At 37.5% G+C, this 18,743-nt stretch overlaps 2 protein-coding genes and 1 long non-coding RNA gene across 4 annotated transcripts; 1 reads left to right on the top strand and 2 right to left on the bottom strand.

The window, feature by feature from the left end:
• Positions 1-654: 654 nt before the first annotated feature.
• LOC116850202 (aminopeptidase N-like) lies at positions 655-5,973 on the bottom strand. Its single transcript, XM_032828190.1, has 8 exons — positions 5,372-5,973; positions 4,110-4,622; positions 3,134-3,589; positions 2,699-2,882; positions 2,295-2,451; positions 2,102-2,183; positions 1,485-1,873; positions 655-1,263 (listed from the first exon to the last, which is right to left on the bottom strand). Exons 2-8 carry the CDS (start codon positions 4,580-4,582, stop codon positions 965-967), a joined length of 2,040 nt encoding a protein of 679 aa, XP_032684081.1. The 5' UTR covers positions 4,583-4,622; positions 5,372-5,973; the 3' UTR covers positions 655-964.
• A 153-nt stretch (positions 5,974-6,126) lies between these two features.
• On the bottom strand, positions 6,127-13,643 carry LOC116850201 (aminopeptidase N-like). Its single transcript, XM_032828189.1, has 12 exons — positions 13,407-13,643; positions 12,144-12,767; positions 11,197-11,703; positions 10,671-10,860; positions 10,003-10,159; positions 9,836-9,917; positions 9,221-9,615; positions 8,526-8,803; positions 8,055-8,245; positions 7,568-7,876; positions 7,410-7,488; positions 6,127-6,851 (listed from the first exon to the last, which is right to left on the bottom strand). The coding sequence occupies exons 2-12, from the start codon at positions 12,704-12,706 to the stop codon at positions 6,624-6,626; spliced, it is 2,979 nt and encodes a 992-aa protein (XP_032684080.1). The 5' UTR covers positions 12,707-12,767; positions 13,407-13,643; the 3' UTR covers positions 6,127-6,623.
• Positions 13,644-13,818: 175 nt separating this feature from the next.
• Positions 13,819-17,963, top strand: LOC116850203. 2 transcript variants are annotated; one of them, XR_004379280.1, is made up of 3 exons: positions 13,819-15,052; positions 15,571-16,420; positions 16,561-17,963. It is a non-coding gene; the product is annotated as an uncharacterized LOC116850203 (long non-coding RNA). The 2 variants fall into 2 exon arrangements; XR_004379279.1 differs by having other exon boundaries at positions 13,822-16,420.
• The last annotated feature ends 780 nt before the right edge of the window (positions 17,964-18,743 follow it).

Genomic DNA, 18,743 nt, shown 5'->3' with positions numbered 1-18,743 from the left:
GTGACAACGCGGTTTTGCGGGACTCTGCTGCCTCTGTAGCACACCCAGTCCCTTGAAAATAATTTTCCAATATCCCAAAATCGCCCCAATAACGTTAGATCCATCATAATAGAACATTCGGACTCTCGCGCATGCGCAATGGCTCCTATTCAGCGTATAGGCCGAAACTCGCCCATGTAATGTTAGGTTAACTCTTAGTAATACGAAAACACAAAATTGTTGAGAAATGTTTTTATAAAGTAAATTATATAGAAAACTTCAATTTTTGGGAACTAAAAATTTTGTCAGATTTTTTCTTGCATTTGTGGCATGTCTCAAATTAAGAAGAAAATTTTCCATTTTGTCCATTTCGTTTTCATAAAGACTAAATTACACTAGCGATTAGCGACTGACGATTAATGATTGGAACTTAACAAATTCGAACAAAGCAAGCTAAAGCTGAAGCTCGTTGATTCATCAAAATCTGCAATCGTCAATCGCTAGTTTAATTTGACTTTTATGCAAACGAAATGGACAAAATGGAAAACTTTCTTTTCAATTTGAGACATACCACGAACGCAAAACAAAATCTGGAAAATTTTAATTTCTTCTGTGTAAAATATTAAAGTTTCCTATACAATTTACTTTCTCAAAAAATTTCTCTACAATTCTGTGTTTCCGTATTACTAAGAGTTAAAGTAAAATTGGACATTTTGACTTCGGTTGCTTATGATTCCATTAAACTTCATTGCACAGCAATACAGAAAGTATTGGATTCTTAAAGTTGAAACTTCGCTAAATAATATAAATGCCGATCTTTTAAAGATAAGTGCGAAAGAGAATTATTATAAAAAATCCATTTTAATATTCTTATTTTTACATTTTACATTTTTACATTTTCAAACATTTTATGTTTCCAAATTTACAGAGGATTGTGTGTGTGTGAATATATATGCATACATCTATATATATAATATATAATATGTTACCAAAATTTATTGTCGTTTACCTTGAGAGATTCACTTCCTGGTATTTCAAAAATTTTAGACACAACGGAGAAAATAGTGAACATTGTACTCCACGGTATATACTCTGTTTCCTTCTCCAGGTAATTTATTATATCCAGAAACGTGATGAGATTAACTTGATTCGCCCGCAGCAGATGATATGCGTCATTAATGAGTTGAGCCCTATTAAGTACGTGTATCTTCGTGTAATCGTCGGAATCGAGGTACTCCGCAATTTTTTTCCAATTTGTCTCATCATAATTAACGAGGTAGTATCCTGCCGTGATATTAATTGATCTTATCGGAATTCTATTTGATTGTCCACTTTCAAATCTATTAGTAATACGTTTGAGTATTTCTTTCAAGATATACGAAAGACGTTATTGAGAACTGTGCTTAATTAAATAAAGTGTATTTTATATGTTGTTGCACATAACATAATTGTTTTAAATATGCTATTTAATTGCCACGGTTATGATATTGTAGATCAATACTCACCCATCTGTTGTAGGTTGACCATAATCCAATCATTTGAGTTAATTCCACTAATTGTTATATTTTTGTCTTGCGGTCTCAGCCAATAAGTAGGCACGGTGTTGGAGAAGTCGGGACTCGATTGTGTAGTAAATGTTATAGGTATCCACCATTTATCTTCGTCGACTGCATTCTCTTCATTATATTCGATATCAGGATGGAAATGTTCCTGCTTCAATATCACTTCGCCAGTGTCGTAGTTTCGCATTACACGTACCACAGGATAATGCCTTTGCGTTATCCACGTATCCATTACATCTTTTAATTTATAGTCATTGTGCGGAACGTCCGATTCATCTAGGGCTGCTTGTAAGGCGTCCCACAGATCGTCAGAAGTAGCCGAGCTGAACTGGCTAAATTGTGAAACATATTGTAGTTTGTAAATTCAGTTAGAGATTTTCATTGATGTTACATATAAGATGTTCAGTATATTTTCTATACCCGCCGCTTTTTCTGTTTATTATATATCATATGTATTTTGTAAGTATTATTTATATACTGTACATTTATTTTCAAGCTACGTGTGCGTAGAAGATATTTGTACTTATTACAAGACAGAAAGAAAAATGCATTAAACTTACTGCGTGTTTAAATATCTAATGAGACCGTTCCTAAACACTTCGTCGGTCATGATATGTTGCAACATACGCAATATAACAGGGGCTGCAATAATCAATATCGTACAGCTTAACTAGTACGTAGGAAAAAAGAGAAGAGTAATATGTGAGACGTTGTTTACAAATTTATGAGCATGTTTTAATTGCTTCATCGTACCTTTGTCATAACTGGAAGTATCGAAAAGCGAATCAATTTCTTTGGGACTATTGACTTCTGCTGCAATGGGCATCACTTGCTTCGCAATATCCAAATGATAGGCGTTGTGCTGTTTTTCGATCACAAAGAGATCCATCATTCGCCAATCTTCAAACATCTAGAATAATCGTTTTTGACAGAATTTACTTAAATACTCAATTAAAAATAACGTCAGAAATAACATATAAAAACAAACATTTTGAATAAAGTCTGCTTAAGACTTAAAAGTATGAAAGCAAAAGTGTGCTTTGTCTAGAAATGGAATAGAATTAATACTTCTAATTATTGACACGATATGTCTTAACGTTGTCGTAACAATCGTAATTTTTTCAATAGTGTAAGTAAAGACGGAGAAGTGAATCAACCTTATCGAGAATATAGGCCTCGAAAAACGACGCAAATCCTTCATTTAACCATAAGTAGGTCCACCATGATGGGCTGACTACATTACCAAACCACTGATGAGCCATCTCGTGTGCCATTACTACCGCTACTCTATGTTTATGCCGCGTGGTATCTCGTTTCTCATCATACGTAAACTCACTTTCACTAAAAAATTATTCACGAATAATGTAGTTACGTATATGTAATCTTATTCAACACTTATATATAAAATAAAAAATGTGATAACAATCGTAAATATATGAAGATTAAAAATAGATAAAATGTGAAGATTATATGAAAGTAAAATACTCTGTATGCGTATATATGATAAGTGTATACGTGCAACAGTAAGTGCCGTCATATATATGTCAGTGACGAATATTCATTTTACATTTATTGATAATTCGCTGCATTACGTATAAATGATAAGTCCCCAATTCTCCATGGCACCTGCTGAGAATTCTGGAGATGTTACATGGTCTATTTTTGGAACCTTGTGAGTACTATTGGTGTACTGCGTCAACAGTTCTTCACTTCGCTGGGCAATCTGCTGTGCGAATTTTGAGTACGGTGCCAATTGCGACGTGGTCCACACGTTGACAGTCCCGTCCGCGTTAGAAACCCGTACATAATCGGACACTACAAACGCCACGAGATAAGTGGACATGACAGGAGTCGTGTCGAAGTGCGTCCAAACCATGCCGTCTTCATCGGTTTCGTCCGAGGTTGCCAGCGCCGGCATATTTGACAGAGCCGTGTAGGTTGGATAGTGCTTGATGGAAATGTTGAAGGTGGCTTTTAATGCCGGCTCATCCCAGCATGGGAACGTTTGACGCGCCGAGGTCGGCTCAAAATGCGTTACGGCCAGCAACCTACCACATTTCAACGACACACTTCCGATAATGGCAGATTTTCGACTGGTCGTTAGAACGAGCGAGGTATTAGGGCTTGGGAAACGAGCGAATGCGGATTATGGACGGTCGAACGATGATAACGTGATATTTCGCAGCCTGGTCGCGACATGCGTCACTCGACGCTTTGAAGCTAACGAAATTTTGCGGGTGTACGCGCACCATTCCCTCTCGGAAATGTTTGTTACCTCGATTCTATTGAGATAAAAAATTGGACACATTTATCTGTATAGAGCTATCTTAAAAAATCTATTTTTTAGCCAGTCTCTTTTTGGCATTAAATATTTGTTTCTAACCTGTTTGATAAATTGCGTGGAAAAAAATGTCCATTCAAACTACAATTTTCTTGGTAGATAAAAGAAAAGCATTGTTGAAAAAATTCAACTTTAGAATTAGATGCAAATGAGAGACATATATAAAATAATATATATGTAACGCACAATTATAGGAAGAAAATCCTCAAACTACAACAATTACTCACACTGTGTCATTATTCTCGTTTACGTACGACGTTTTAAAGAAGCCTTCCATGTCGCTGTTCAGAATACCGACAAACTTTGTGTTTAGAGTGTAATGTTCGGGCGGTAGTTCGTCGTCAAAATTGAGATCCAAGATTTCTATTACGTTGTCGTAATTGTGCACTTTCGGTTTGTAGACGACGCCTTCGCTGTTGACCAACGACGTCGCTTCCTCGTTTATTGTCAATTCCAGCGCGTGCAAACGTAAGTCACGCGTCACGCGACGAATCACGACGTCGATACTCGTTTCGCCGTCAAATGAAGTGAAGTTATGTTGCAGTATTAACTTGATGTCATAGTGTGTAGGCACCACGTTGTCCGGCAAACGGTAATTAACCGCGGTCTGCGAGTCGTTTCCCGAATCATCGTCAAGGGGAAGTGCAACAGCGACGATAATTGTTAACCCGATCGTCACCAGTGGTCTCAGGAATGCCATGCCAATTCAAATCTGACCAGTTTGCACGAACATGTCCTTGCTGAAGAAAAGAGAGAGAAGAAAAGCTCATGCAAAAAGTGCCTATGTATTCTGATATTATTGCCATCGCTGTCAAAGGACAAAAGTTGTAAACGAGCAGTGTTAATTTTGTGCAGCCATTATGATTTTATCGATCACGGTGTTGACGAAAATCTGAATCGCAGGTGTGTGTGTGTATTTCTGCACAAATGTAAATTAATGAATTTCAAAATATAGCAAATATTGGCATCGAATTTTTGTCATCTTTGATAGTCTCAAAACAAGCTAGTACTTTCAACAGCTAGTACTTTATGGTCGTTGAATTTTTACACTTTAATGGTAAAACTAAGTTAAGTATTTTCCATCTTTCCTTTCTCCATAACTAATCTAATCTCGATTTTCGAACGAAAGGAGAAACAGGAGCGAACGAAAATAATATAAGTTCTCAACCAAGAGAGAAAATTTTACATATGTTATAAATTTATTCTCTGTTTTATTATTTTAATCTGACCGACTCCTCGCGATGTGTATCTTTCTCTCTATTGTTCCGTTAGATTTATATTATTCAATTGAAATTCAGGTGAGTTTTGAAAATCTCGTGTTAGAAACTAACGCTAATTGACGACGTTGCGCGTGGTGAGAGTATTGATAATGTCGATATTTGAATTTGAATTCACGATAATTATGGAGAGCATGGCGAAATGTTAACGAGATAAACCTCGCTGTTATAATCAGTCTCTCATTGTAGCCGGGTTATACGATGAGTATTACCTTTCCCCTCTATACGATTGCTCAAATAATTCCCGTAACAAGATCGCGACGAAATCGCAGCGGTTTGTTGAAGTTGCTAGAGAGAAATACTGCTTCACTACTCTGCAATGTAATGTCTCCACTCGTGCAGTGATCCCAGTTTTCCATTTATGTCATTCAATAAGTTTATGTAACATTATACTTCGCATAATGTCCAATGTGACGGTCAAGGACACTCCGGACGATGTCCCCCTCCTGCTTTATTATTATGTCAAATGTGCCTACGACGGCGAATAATTAATACGATTAACCTGTGCCTTGCATTATATCAAAGAGGTAGCTTATACTTTCAAATTACGCGGAAATGTGTACGATAAATAACAATGGTTATCATAAAAGATCTAAACTTCTCTACTGCGGCCTTTGTTTTCATTCTTTCCATTTAGTCGACCGTTCTCAAGGACTGCTCGAGTGGAATACACGCGTCTAATTGTGTGTTTCTTGTCGAATTTATAAATCTGCACGTGCTAATGGAAAAGAATAATCTGCTTTATTAAATACATTTTACAAGGCAAACTACAACGAACTTGTAGAATATTTGTAGAATACCTTGTAGAGGAAGGAATCAATTGATTGTAGCGAGCGATGTTCCTCCTATAAAAATGGACGCAAACATCACAACACGATGGTGTCTCAATCAAAACTCGACAATAAGTGTTAAGGTATAATACATACTTTTGTTATAAATATCTATATATATTAAGTGAGCTATCGTGTAGGTGGTATAAATAGCATGTATTTACAATCGTATTGTACATAATCACATAATTATATATTATATGTATTAAAATTTGTAACTATAATTATACGGCATTAATTTTGTCAATCCTACGGTGTGCAAAATGGACCTGATTTCCGAGCCGTGACTCGTCGGCGAATATGTCGTGACGTTTCGGACGACGTTCATCCGAGGACGTCTTTAATTTCCTCTAAATTTTGCCACGTGTGCATCGAGCCACAACTTGAAATCGCGACTGATGTAAGATTGGTAAGGTGTGATACACCCGCGAGAAATTCCAATTTCGCTCTCGACGTCGACGCCACGTGTGACGTATGTCTCTGCAGCCAAATCGTTCTTGGTGAGGCCGAGAACGCCGGTGAGATCGTGAAAGTTCGATGGGTTCAACTCGATCGGTCGGTCGAAGGTTTTGCAGCGCGACAGAGGAATTGCGCGCGTGAGCGTGCCTGCCGCGAGGTGTATTACTTGATGTTTTTAATAGAATCGTGCGATCAGTACTGAGATCACCATGAGGAACGACATCGAAGTGATGGAAGTTGCGGAGTTCCCATTTCCACCTTTGGGTGGGTGGTAATTTTCTTCCACCCATTTAGAAATCACCTGTTGGTTCCTCTCGATCCAGTCAAGATTCTCTTTTCCTTTGAACCATCCCGGAAAATTGTGATCAACCTGAATATGTCCCCGTATTGCGAGAAGCAACATCTGAAACGTGAAAATTCCCATATCAGTCATTGTCGTTGATATTACCGATGAAAGAGAGAGAGAGAGAGAGAGAGAGAGAGAGAGAGAGATCGGAGTGTTATAGTATATTTAAAATTACGGCGCATTTAGTTGATGATGAAAGAGTTCACTACATTTACGAGATCCAATGTTTTGTGCCACGTGAGATTGCGACACATCTAATCAATCCACTTTCAGATAAGATAAAAGCGCGATCAAGGACGAGATAGAAACGGCGTTTCTAATTACTGAAACTTTGTCACACAAAAAGATATGTTATCGTGTCCCGGTTATCTACATATGGCGTTCGATCGCGGAGTTGATTGAGGAAAAAAAAGAAAGTGTTTGAAGACAAAGTAAAACTGGAAATACGTCCCGAATATGTCGATGCTCGTGATATATGCTTAGTATTGAATGAGCACTATTATGCACAACGTTGAAAATTGCATCTATACGGTTGAATCTAATTGAGAGGTCGGATATTCACGATCTAGTTTCGATCGTGTTTTTCGAAGGTACGATAGATTAGCTATATCTTACCTTGCCGTACTGTTCGTTGTTAATGATCTGAGAAGAGAGTTGGTTGACATTTGCGGTAAGCTTCAACGTGTCGTTGTCCCTGTGAGAAAACACATAATCTTGTGACTTGTCCGCCGTAGCGTCGCAAAATAAAGGAAAGAGCTGTCTTATGAACTTACTTCTCATAAATCTCCTCGATATTTTCAAATATGAAGTCCATGACTACGTCGAAGGACTTATAGTTATTTGTGGCAATTATGTTTATTGTGTCGAAAATATCGATGTCTTCGATCTTATCCTGGAGCGATACCTCGAGGAAGGTCTGTATGACTTCCTTATGTTGAGCGCAACCAAGAGCGTTCCAGATCATCACTTTCTCATTGGGATCTGTGCTGTTCTTGTACTTCTCCAGAGTCGTGTTCCATGTCTTTTGGTCCGCTTGTCGTACTCCGGCGCAAAGTATTCCGTATTGCAAGTCTACGGGCAATCTACGGCAAGCATGCAGTCAGATTTTTTGTCTTTTTTGTTTTTTTTTCTGGGACAATTTCGTCGAGCAATGTCGTGAATCTTAGTGTTACTTTCGGTGAGCTTAGTGTCGTTAACACTAAATAATGGTACGTAATTAATGGATTCATTTAATAACGACGAGTTTGCGAAACGACTTACTCGTTCTTGTTGTCGCTGAGCCACGTACTGAGCCTTTGCTGCGTGTATTTCAAGCATTCTTCGAATCCGTATGTACAAGACATTTCAAGCGCCAATTCTCTGCCGAGTTGATAGAAATACGTGGTGTTTTTCGGCGTGTCCGTGAACTCGACCATATTCGCATATGCATTCAGCTTTTGAACAATATAATTCTGAAAGAAGCATCGAGAAATCTTAGAATCAGATCTCAAACTCGCACAGTTGTATTGTCATTATTACATGTTGAGTAAACACCAGCTGTCAGTAGCATAATATCAATTTTATAATTTTCTATTCAGCAATGTAAATGTAATATAACACACGCGTTATGTAACAGTTACATTGTTGAGTGGGAAATTATGATATCGATATAATGTTAGTGTTTACTGAGTAGTAACACAATAACGAATGCGACTTTGGTGCGTACACACACTTCTCTCGTTTTCGACTTACCTGCAAATTTTCATAGTTCTTCATGCCTTGTAAATTGCGATCCAAGTAATCGAAAGCTCTGAAAGCCGCGTACCATGGGATGTAGTCGGTTTCCCTGTGAAGGTAATTGGTAATCGGCAACGCGCTAGTATACGACAAGTATCCTGCGCGCGCGAGATTCATCGAATCGTCGATCAGCTGGGCGCGAGAGACCGGGTGGATGTTATTGTAGTTATCCGTGTTCAAGTATGCCGCCAAATAATTCCAATTAGACTCTTCATAATTCACGCGGTAATATCCTGGAAAAGAGTATCGGTCGATATTCTTAGCTGGCATTCTATTGCAATTGAGTTAGTGGTGAAGTCGCGTTTGCATATATGTCCCATGGTTGCAAAAACGGTGTAAACCATCGTGAATTTTTCGAGTATAAACTATTCGTGCAGTTTTGCCTCATGTGTACACGTGCGTGGAACATTAATACAGATCAAGAAACTACGTGTTGAATGCGTGACTCAGTGTATACAATTCGAGAATGTCTCTGTAATACATGAAATGTGTGTAAAATCTATTTATCTCAAAACGCGATGAGCAAAAATTTTCGACGTACTGCTCATTACTTATAAAGTGGATCCGAGATGTAACAGTTAACTCGATTAATGCCACTGACATTACATTGACAGTAAAGATTGCATAACAACGCTATAAAGTGGGCATACCTGTTTGAAGATTGTTGAAAATCACCCATTTATCTTTATCTTTCACGACTTTTTTTATAGAAGTCGATGATTTTGTCGATTCCAACCACGCCTTTGCCTTGGTTGCCGTATCCTTGATTGCGGGGTCTTCTTGCGTGACATAGTTAATTGGTATGTACCATTTGGTTTTATCTACCGACGAGGGTCCCGACAGGAAGAATCGTTGCTGGGTTATTGTCGCATCACCAGTTTTGTTATTTATTTTTACTGTAATAACAGGATATCCCGGTTGGGTTACCCAAGAGTTTGTAATGATTTCAATTTCCACTGGTGTTTCAATTTTTGGTTTTGTATTTTTATCAATTTCATCCTGCATGGCTTTGTACAGTTCTTTAGGTGAAACAGATTCGTGCATGCTGCAATTATGAATTAATATAAATATAATTATTTATCATGTTATATGCAAGTCACTATTGATAAGCATTTACATTCAAGAATTATTAATTATGTAAAAATAGAATTTTGTTGTGAAACAAATGTGCTATTATTATTATAATAATAATAGCATGTGTTATTATTTTAGGAAAATAGATTTTTGCATAGGTACGTTGCGAATAATAGTAATGTATGACTTACTTATTTTTGAGATATTGTTTGAGTGCATTTTGGAAATGGGTTTCCGTCAGGACATGTTGCATCATGCGAATAACACAAGCGCCTACAAAAAAAAATAAAGTAGTACGTTAGCATGACGATTATCGATTTCTCTCACGTCGACTTAGGCAACAAAGGGACTGACATACCTTTTTTATAGGCGATATTGTCGAACAAGTGTAGAATTTGTTCAGGAGACGGCGCGTCTTGATCCAAACTATGAGTCACGGCACTTGCGTCGGTGACAAATGCAGACCCTTGCATAACCTTGATGACAAATTGGTCCATAAGACGCCACTCCTCGCCCTATGAGAAATTAACATTAACCTTGATATCTTCTGTAAATTAACATTAACTTTGATTGACGTTTCTATTATTTGTTACAACTTTAAGGTGGCATTAAAGATTGTGTTATTTACTTTTTCTTTTAATACCGACATAATTCTCCTCAAAACTTGGCGAATTTCGATTCACGGTAAAGCAAAACAATCACAATATTCATGCTAATATCCGTCGTGTCTGTTATTAATATAAATTTGTTCATATTTTAGGTATGTTCTTTCTTTCTTTAATTAATATATTTAGACACGATATATTCAGAAAAATGTTTCTGATATAAATTTTAGCTATAATTAAACACAGAAGACAAGTACGCGCGTGCAACACACACCCACACACACACAAATGACTTTTAAAATTTTGTTAAATGGAAACTCATGTTTTCAAACGGATTATGTATTTTATGTACGTAAACTTCGTATTATTTACCGCAAGTATCAATTGATCGGTATTTAGTGGTACGTATTTTCATAATTACTTGTATATTGTCGGGGATGAAATATTGGAAAAATGTGGCAAAGCCTTCGCTCAGCCAGATGTGGTTCCACCACTTGGGAGTCACCAAGTTGCCAAACCATTGATGAGCAAACTCATGAGCTATCACTGTCATTGTATCTTGTATGCCTCGCGTGGATGTAACATTTTCCATGGAGAGAAGAAGAGGTTCCCTTAAAAATTATTGTTAAAAACACCAATAAGATCATTGTATTCAACGATAATGAGTGTCACACGTAAATTGAGCTTGTAAACTACCAAGGAGAAGTGATAACCGATACGGTGATTTACGAACTTACGGTAGGTGAAGATGAAGAGAATTTTTATGTATCATATAAGATTGACTATCTATCAAATGAATTGCGCGAGTATTCTTGATAACAATATGTGTTGCAGTTTCAAATGTGCGAAGTAGCCTCGGACTATGTAACAATCGCGATAAGAGTCGAGATGTGTGTTGATGCTTGAACCTTGATCATTCCACGAATCCGACATTTTGCAGGCATTACCTGTACGTCACCAGACCCCAATTCTCCATAGCACCTGCCGGAAATTGGGGGATGCTAACTTGATCCATCTTCGACATATGCATTGAATTTTCGTTTGGCTTCAAAGATGTGTAGTATTTAATATTGGTATAAGACTCCAATTCCACTAATATTTCTTGTCCATTATCCAAGGCAAATTCTGTGCTGTCTTCGTCACCGGGTTTCGTCCATATAGTAAAATCTTTATCACTATTTGAGTTATCATTGAATTTTGAAATTACAAATGCCACGAGGTAGGTGGACATTTTTGGTGTCGTTTCGAATCGCGTTTCTACTATGTCATTATTGTCTTGTGTTCCCTTCTTCTTTGTATCTTTTTTCTTCGGTTTTTCCCCCATATTCGAGATTGCCGTATAATCCGATGGGTGTTTAATAATGATGTCAAATGTTGCTTTTATGTCCGGTTCGTCCCAGCAAGGAAAGGCTCTTCTTGCGTATATAGGCTCGAACTGGGTTGTTGCAAGCCATCTGTAATGGACAAGATTGTATTATCGTGAGGGATTTTCTATTTTCGGCGGTTGCGGCAATTAAAACTGTATGTTTTCGATAATTTCGATGATTTCAATAAACATTAATTAATACACTATTATACCAAGTAGTATTATGTCTATCATGTTAAAAACGTGATGACAGTTGCTCTCATTTCACGAAAGTTCTTAGAAAATTTATATAAAAAGCAAGATCAACAATTTTTACTATAAAAAAACTTTTACAATTTATTTAAACTTGCTCAGTGACAACTCTTTTAAACAATCGATTTGACTGTTCCAGCTAAAACTGACGTTGCAAGATTTGTCTGAAATTATTGTAGATGGATAATATAAAGATGTATCTCCTGCATAAACTCTATCCTTGACTAAATCTCTTTATCGAAAAAAATTTTAATGGAAACATAGTTATCTACTTACTCTTCATCATCCCCTTCTCCGTAAGAACTTCTATAAAATCCATATAGATCATCGTGTATCAAGGTTCCAGTGTAACTCAAAGCTAAAGTAAAATTTTCAGCCACGCTAGGCAAAGGAATATTATCTTCAAAATTGAGTGTTATGAAATTTGTATGTGATTCATAGGTTATATTAGTTGGCTTTATTCTTTTGATTGTTGTGTTTATTTGCAATTCATTATCTTCCAAGGGTGCTATTTCCACAGTCGAGTAATATTGCAAAACCGCTTCAATATTCGTTAGATTCGCGGCGTAATGTAATGTTATAGCTTTTGTCTCCAACTCCTCTCGATCGAGAGTAATATTAACGTTTCCATCGAAACTAAACTCTTTTCCTTTAACATCGAAATATGGTTGCAAAGTGATCTCATAGTTAGTAGGTCGTACACCAGAAGGAGGCAATTTATAGTCGATCTCTTGAGTATAATCGAAGATTACTGGTTGTACTTCCTCGAAAATAGGATCACGTGCCCAACAGGTCGCCAAGACAAGTACCAGTGGTAGCAGGAATCTCATGATCGACATTGTAGCTCCTGCTGTGAGCGGAAGAAAAATTTTGTGCGAACACCAATCTCCTTTACTGTTCCTGTTATGTAATAAAAGTAACATATAATTATGAGCAGTCGCAAAAGTACACTGAACTTCATGATATTTTTACATGAGTAATCTGAGGAAACGTAAGTTTTAGGAAAACTCTATACAAGTAATCACTGATTGTACAAAAAAAAAAAAATGTTCTAATCAATGTAAAGGTAATAATCATAAATCTTATAATTTAACGGTTATTCCGTTTTTGTTTCAAATAAATTATGAACAATGACACAATAAATTCAGAAAAATTATGTCAGATTTAATAAATTACGCTATGAAGGAGACACAGTTTCAATAACGATTAACCTGCACGAAAATAAATCGAATTCTCCCTTGAATAGTTTCGCTTATGTTTCACGATGTGTACCTAACAATACGCATATAATTTTTCTCAAAATCAATCATACATTCTAATTGTTCTTTCAAACTGTAATCGAATTATTGAGCATCTGTTGAAAAATCGATAAATGTCAAAACAGCCCCGATGAGTAGCAGTTGAAGGTACACGCCGAAAACTTTGAATATATCTTCTTGTAACGAGATTATTTCGAAAATTCTGTATGCAGGCGACGAAGCTTTTTTAAAATTCTGCACAAACTCGGCTTTAACGCGATCGATAGTTCTGATAACGTACCTTGGAGCTAATCGGAGGTGAAGAGCCGAACAGGTTGCCTCGTTCCCCGCGGAGGCAAGATTTATTGAAAGCCTGCCCAGCTAAGATCCCGTGCCTTATAAGGCAGCGTCGGTACGACGTATCGTGAAAAATATGTCGCTGTCTCCTCTAATCTTATCACGACCAGTCTCTCGGTTAAGAAGGTACTATACTCTTCGAGGGATGATTGGTAAATGGTCTGTTCCGATGGCGACTCGCAAAATTTCCCCGACCGTTTTAACATCGACAGAGCTGATAACGTTCGATAACCACGATACAATGGTATCCAGCCAATCGATGCTAGGCTTGATATCGCCAAATCCACCGAGATTTCATTTTTTATCGTAGATATCTGACAGAACGTACCGAGTAATATTAGAAGTAAGTAAGTGAGAGCGAGCAAGCGATACCCCCGACGTCCTACACCGCGAATTGGTTTACGAAACCGATTATCACGAATTCTTGATTTTTCGTATTGTGAACTGAGGCCGTTTAAGTGGAACTTCGTGTTAACTAGGAACGGATACATTCATTTAACGCGTCCAACGTGTCCTTCCCTTCCTCATTTTTCTCTTTTTTAAGTTATGATTAGATACCGAAAATTGCTGTATTAAACAACTTATCAATTCCGAAAAGCTACGGATAAATTGCACTTTTTAGGAGAAACTTTTCTAGTAACACGATACATATGATATGTAGGACGTATAATGTGTGCAGATGTTTGAATTTTTCAACACGACACGCGATGCAACGATTGTAGGTTCGAGCATTCATCGAAAGGGAGAAACACAGATTTTTGTATTTTTGCACAAGATATATCCCTGTAAAATATATATTATGCGATTACATAAAAATATTCGTGTGTACTAGAATTTTTTTATTAATTATTTTTGCCATCATCTATAATATATTTATGTCGACAGATATAAAAATCGATTGAATCATGCAGGATATTATCAGAATGAATAAGCGTTATGACTCATTGTCGAAACCGCGAAATGTTATTTAACTTCAATATGGAAGTTTTATCGCGTTATAGTGTGTAATGTTATTGAAACGCTTGTATAGAGATAGTTTTCTTCGGAATTTCGTTAAACGTGACGAAAAAGAAAGTGTGTTTTATCTCTGATTGCATGTGATTAAACCACAACGAATATGTCAGGAACGATTCGAGCGAATTATTGAAACAATAATTATTTCATATAATTAAAAAACACTGACTTTAGTCAATGTAATTAATTTTCCATGAGCGATCCCAGCACACACGATCGCTCGCCAGTATAGATTATTATCATGTGCCAGATAGCTCTATCTGTTTTGTGAGATCTTGTTGTACGTGAGCGATACGATTAGCAGACTTACGCAAGAAACGGCCGACAATATGCACTCGACTCAAATAAAGCGATTAAGTAAAGAGTGTTCGTAAAATATACACGTTCGCATTTCCACAGTTTTCCTGACAAACGATCCGTGTAATATTTCCTGCGTTCATCGTTTCGCCGGACCGTCTGACAGCGATTCAAGGCCATCGATCCGCGAAACTTCATTGAGTCCTTCGTCCACGTCTCCAAGTTCTCCGAAATTCTTGATCGTTTTGGGACAAAGTTGTGCACCGTTCACTCCACAAGGTATGTGGAAAGTGCGTGTGTGTCGCGAAATATGATCATGTAGCAAGTAGCGTTTGCATAAGTATCAGTAATGAGATTATCCAATCTTCTTGCACGACTTAATGAAGTTGGAAAAGTTCATACGCCATCTTCACTCATATGGAGTCTCAAGCATTGATTGTCACTCTCTGATCCTTACGAAGGCCGATTTACACGACTGGAATTTTGTTTTTAAGTGTGACTCATATCCTGATTGATTAATACTACGATACGTGTACAGTTAAGATCGAGTCTGTCTCATGCTGATCTCTGTCTAATAATTGTTTACCGAAATATAGAACGAGACGCTACGTACAATAATTGTCTAGGCCTGCTTTTGTCACTTTAATGTTCAGAATAATAGCTCTACGAAATTTTGGTGATTTCTACAAAGTCCTTATGCTCCATTCGTTATTAATGATCAATTAAATGGCTGTGATCAACTCTCAGCTTTAATTTCTACCAAACACCTAACGAGACAATATTTGTTGTGCATTCAGGGCAATGACGATAGTGAATATCTGTGAAAGAAGAGCGCGTTGAGGCACGACATCTATTTGCAGAATGCGACTCGCTCACATATTATCTAAGAGACTTATAAAACATAAAAATATCTTTATCTGTATTCTACAAATGTCTACACGTTAAACGAAAGACGTCCGTAAGAATTTAATCTTTAAACTTCTTTAATCTTCTTTAATTATCACGAGGAAATTTCTGTTCTTACTTACTTTACTGCAGACAATACTCAATTAATACTAAAACTATTGATGATTCATTTCTATCAGAGCGATAAAAATGACAGATTTTTGAACAAACATGTAATGCAGAAGAAAAATGGTCGGTGATCTTTATTTAACACCAATTGAAAATCTAAAATGCACCATTATAAATTTGAGTAATTGTTATGAGAAATTCGATCATTTTGATCACTTTGGTAATTCCAACATTAATCCGCGTGATTCGATATCTTCGCTTTGATATTCGAACTTTTTATCCCTACGTTAAATTAGACGCTTCACGCGCGGTTGGTCGACATTGGCTGCCGGTTGATGACAGTGTTGAGGTTTTAGGCACAACTTGCTGGGATTTGCATGTAATTGCCGCAGGCTACATGTCTTGCCTCTAGGCTGCGTCAGGGTTTACCCACGTTCTATACACCTTGATATTGGAAGCCTAAGCGATGTCCTAAGTTTGGCCATAGGTCTGCACATGAGTTCCTTACAAACCTGTTTATGAGAGAAACTCTCCCGTGGAAAAATCATCTCGTATACATGACATTATTTGAAACAAAATTCCAAGCGCCTTCGCATTCTATGTTATTACGAGAAGATTATCCTGACAGTGAAGGTAACTTGTTGTTGAAACTTTGATAAATCCGTCTGATATTAACAGAGATTACGAAATTATCACAGACCTGATAATTTCATTCTCTCATTTCGTATAATCGCAGGTAAACAATCTACATTGTCATCTTGTGTTATTTCCAGTCGCGAACAATTTATCATTACTTCGGTGTACTTTCTGATCGAGTGAAACTCGATTTTTCGGAAGCACTGAAAGATATGATCGATCTTCTTGATGCTATGAGGAAGTGCAGAGTATTCAGCCATAACTAGCAGGGGTACACCGTAGACCCCGGTGAATGGGGAGCTATATGTATAATTGAAAGGCTGACACGGCGGACGACTTGAAGGAAGTTGCAATCGTGATTGGCCTGCATAATGAAGAAGCTCGAACGCCATTATACTCGATGGCGAGCTTAAAGTTCCAGGCACCTACCAGGTGGATACCTCCGTGACAATCCTGATATGTTGCCCCGCTGAGAAGCAAACCTCAAACTTGGCAAGTTCATCTGGCTTATCCCGGCCTTTGTGGGGATAAAACGGCGGGCTACGTCCGCGTGATTTTCTCTCATGCAAATTTGCCCCGCGGAAGTTGAAGCGCTTCAAGATTGCATCGATGATGCGCGAGCGCGTAATCCCGCCTATACTCGGCAGCAAAGAGTACGGTAGTCTTGAGTCGGTAAAATGGAAAAAGTGCAATTTAAATATTCGAAATGTGCCGTGCGACTAACAGGTCTCAGCGATTATTGCTACACTTGAACGATTAATTATAACTCAGGCGTTATTACGAGTCTTATGTCAGAGAATATAGTCAAAATGCATAAAATGACATCTGCCAACACTCGAAAAACTTTCTCGGAATAAAATTCATATATAGACAATATTTTTCTTGTGTCGAAAAAATCCGATGATTCTGCACTCTCTCTAAGAACTCGGAATTAAATAATCTTCCAGATAATATTTGATTATCTCTTTGATATATCGTCATCGTTCGATAAGAACTGTCACTGTTGGCCTTATCGAATGTTTCGCGAAATAAAAGTCGTTACGACAATAGCATATGAGAGATTCTGCGAATTGTTATCTTCCAATTGCACATGTCCTAAGTCCATTAATATTAGTGTTCGAATAGATCTTTATTTACGAAATTATTGATCAAAGTTCTTGCCTTTTGTATTACTTGTTCGCTCTATAAAATAATAGATTAAATATCTCAAAGTAGTAACACTTTTTGTCATACAGATTAAGATTTAGCGAGCGGATTACATTTCGTAGGAAGAGAAACGTGTTATCGGTGAATGAAGTGGCAGCAGTCGATATTGCTTTTTTATCTTTTCGCCGACGCAGCGGTATAATTAATTCATGAAAAGGAATTTTACCTGAAAATTTCGTTGATTCTTATCCAACTAGATAAGACACAGTAAATCACGAGGAAATCGAGAATAATATAATGGATGAATATTCTTAGAAACGTAGGTCGCAATATCGCAATATCGCAATATTCGACGCATTCGATTACAGTTATTAATAAACTTTGTCATCTTTTACATCTCTGATTAATAATCCACTCGTTCAATATTTGTAAAGAACACTGCGCACATACGCTATAATTATTTCCGTACAGCGAGCTGCTGCTAGATCAGACACAAATCCCCGATTTTAACCAGTTTCTCTAGATAAAATTGAGAAAAACAGCGATGTGTTATGTGCGTGTGTTCTGTCTTGCTTTATTTCTGTTTCGGGAGAGTGCACGCGCATGTTATTCACGCGCGAGAGAAGTGCAAACATGCACTGTGCAAATAGAATTACGTTTGCTCGATCGTTTTTGACTTGCCATCCAAAATTGCGTCGGTTCAAAGGAACAATTTGTTTGTTCAAAACTCTGCAGCCCAAATCCCAGACGAGATATTTATCAACGTGTTCCGCAACGTAGATTCGCACCTTACGGAATGACGGCGCGCTTGATATTAAAAAAAATTGCACGATAAACATGGAACGAAACGAATATTTTACTTCTCTCTGTTATTTGCTCGCCACTTTTTCCGCCAAACGCATCCTCATGACATATGAAAAGTGTTCGCAGAAAACTACCATCTTAACGAGCCGTCGGGAGCAATGACGATGCGATGAGTGCGATTCGTTAATGCGTTAGTGACAATTAGTGACGAGATCAATTATACTCGATGGAACAATAAGTCGGATACTTTTCGAGCTATTTTCCAGAAAAAGCAACGCAAAAATCGACTTTGTTCGCGAATCTCACCGTCATTCTCCTGATCCTTTTCGCGAGATACTGACTATCCTCGAATGGGGATCGGCGACGACAT

Source organism: Odontomachus brunneus, unplaced genomic scaffold (assembly GCF_010583005.1).
Source record: "Odontomachus brunneus isolate Ranch 3 - 2012 unplaced genomic scaffold, Obru_v1 Obru_scaffold_136, whole genome shotgun sequence".
Taxonomy (NCBI): Eukaryota; Metazoa; Arthropoda; class Insecta; order Hymenoptera; family Formicidae; genus Odontomachus; species Odontomachus brunneus.
The sequence above is the reverse complement of the archived record's forward strand: the minus strand, read 5'-3'. Positions and strand labels throughout refer to the sequence as shown.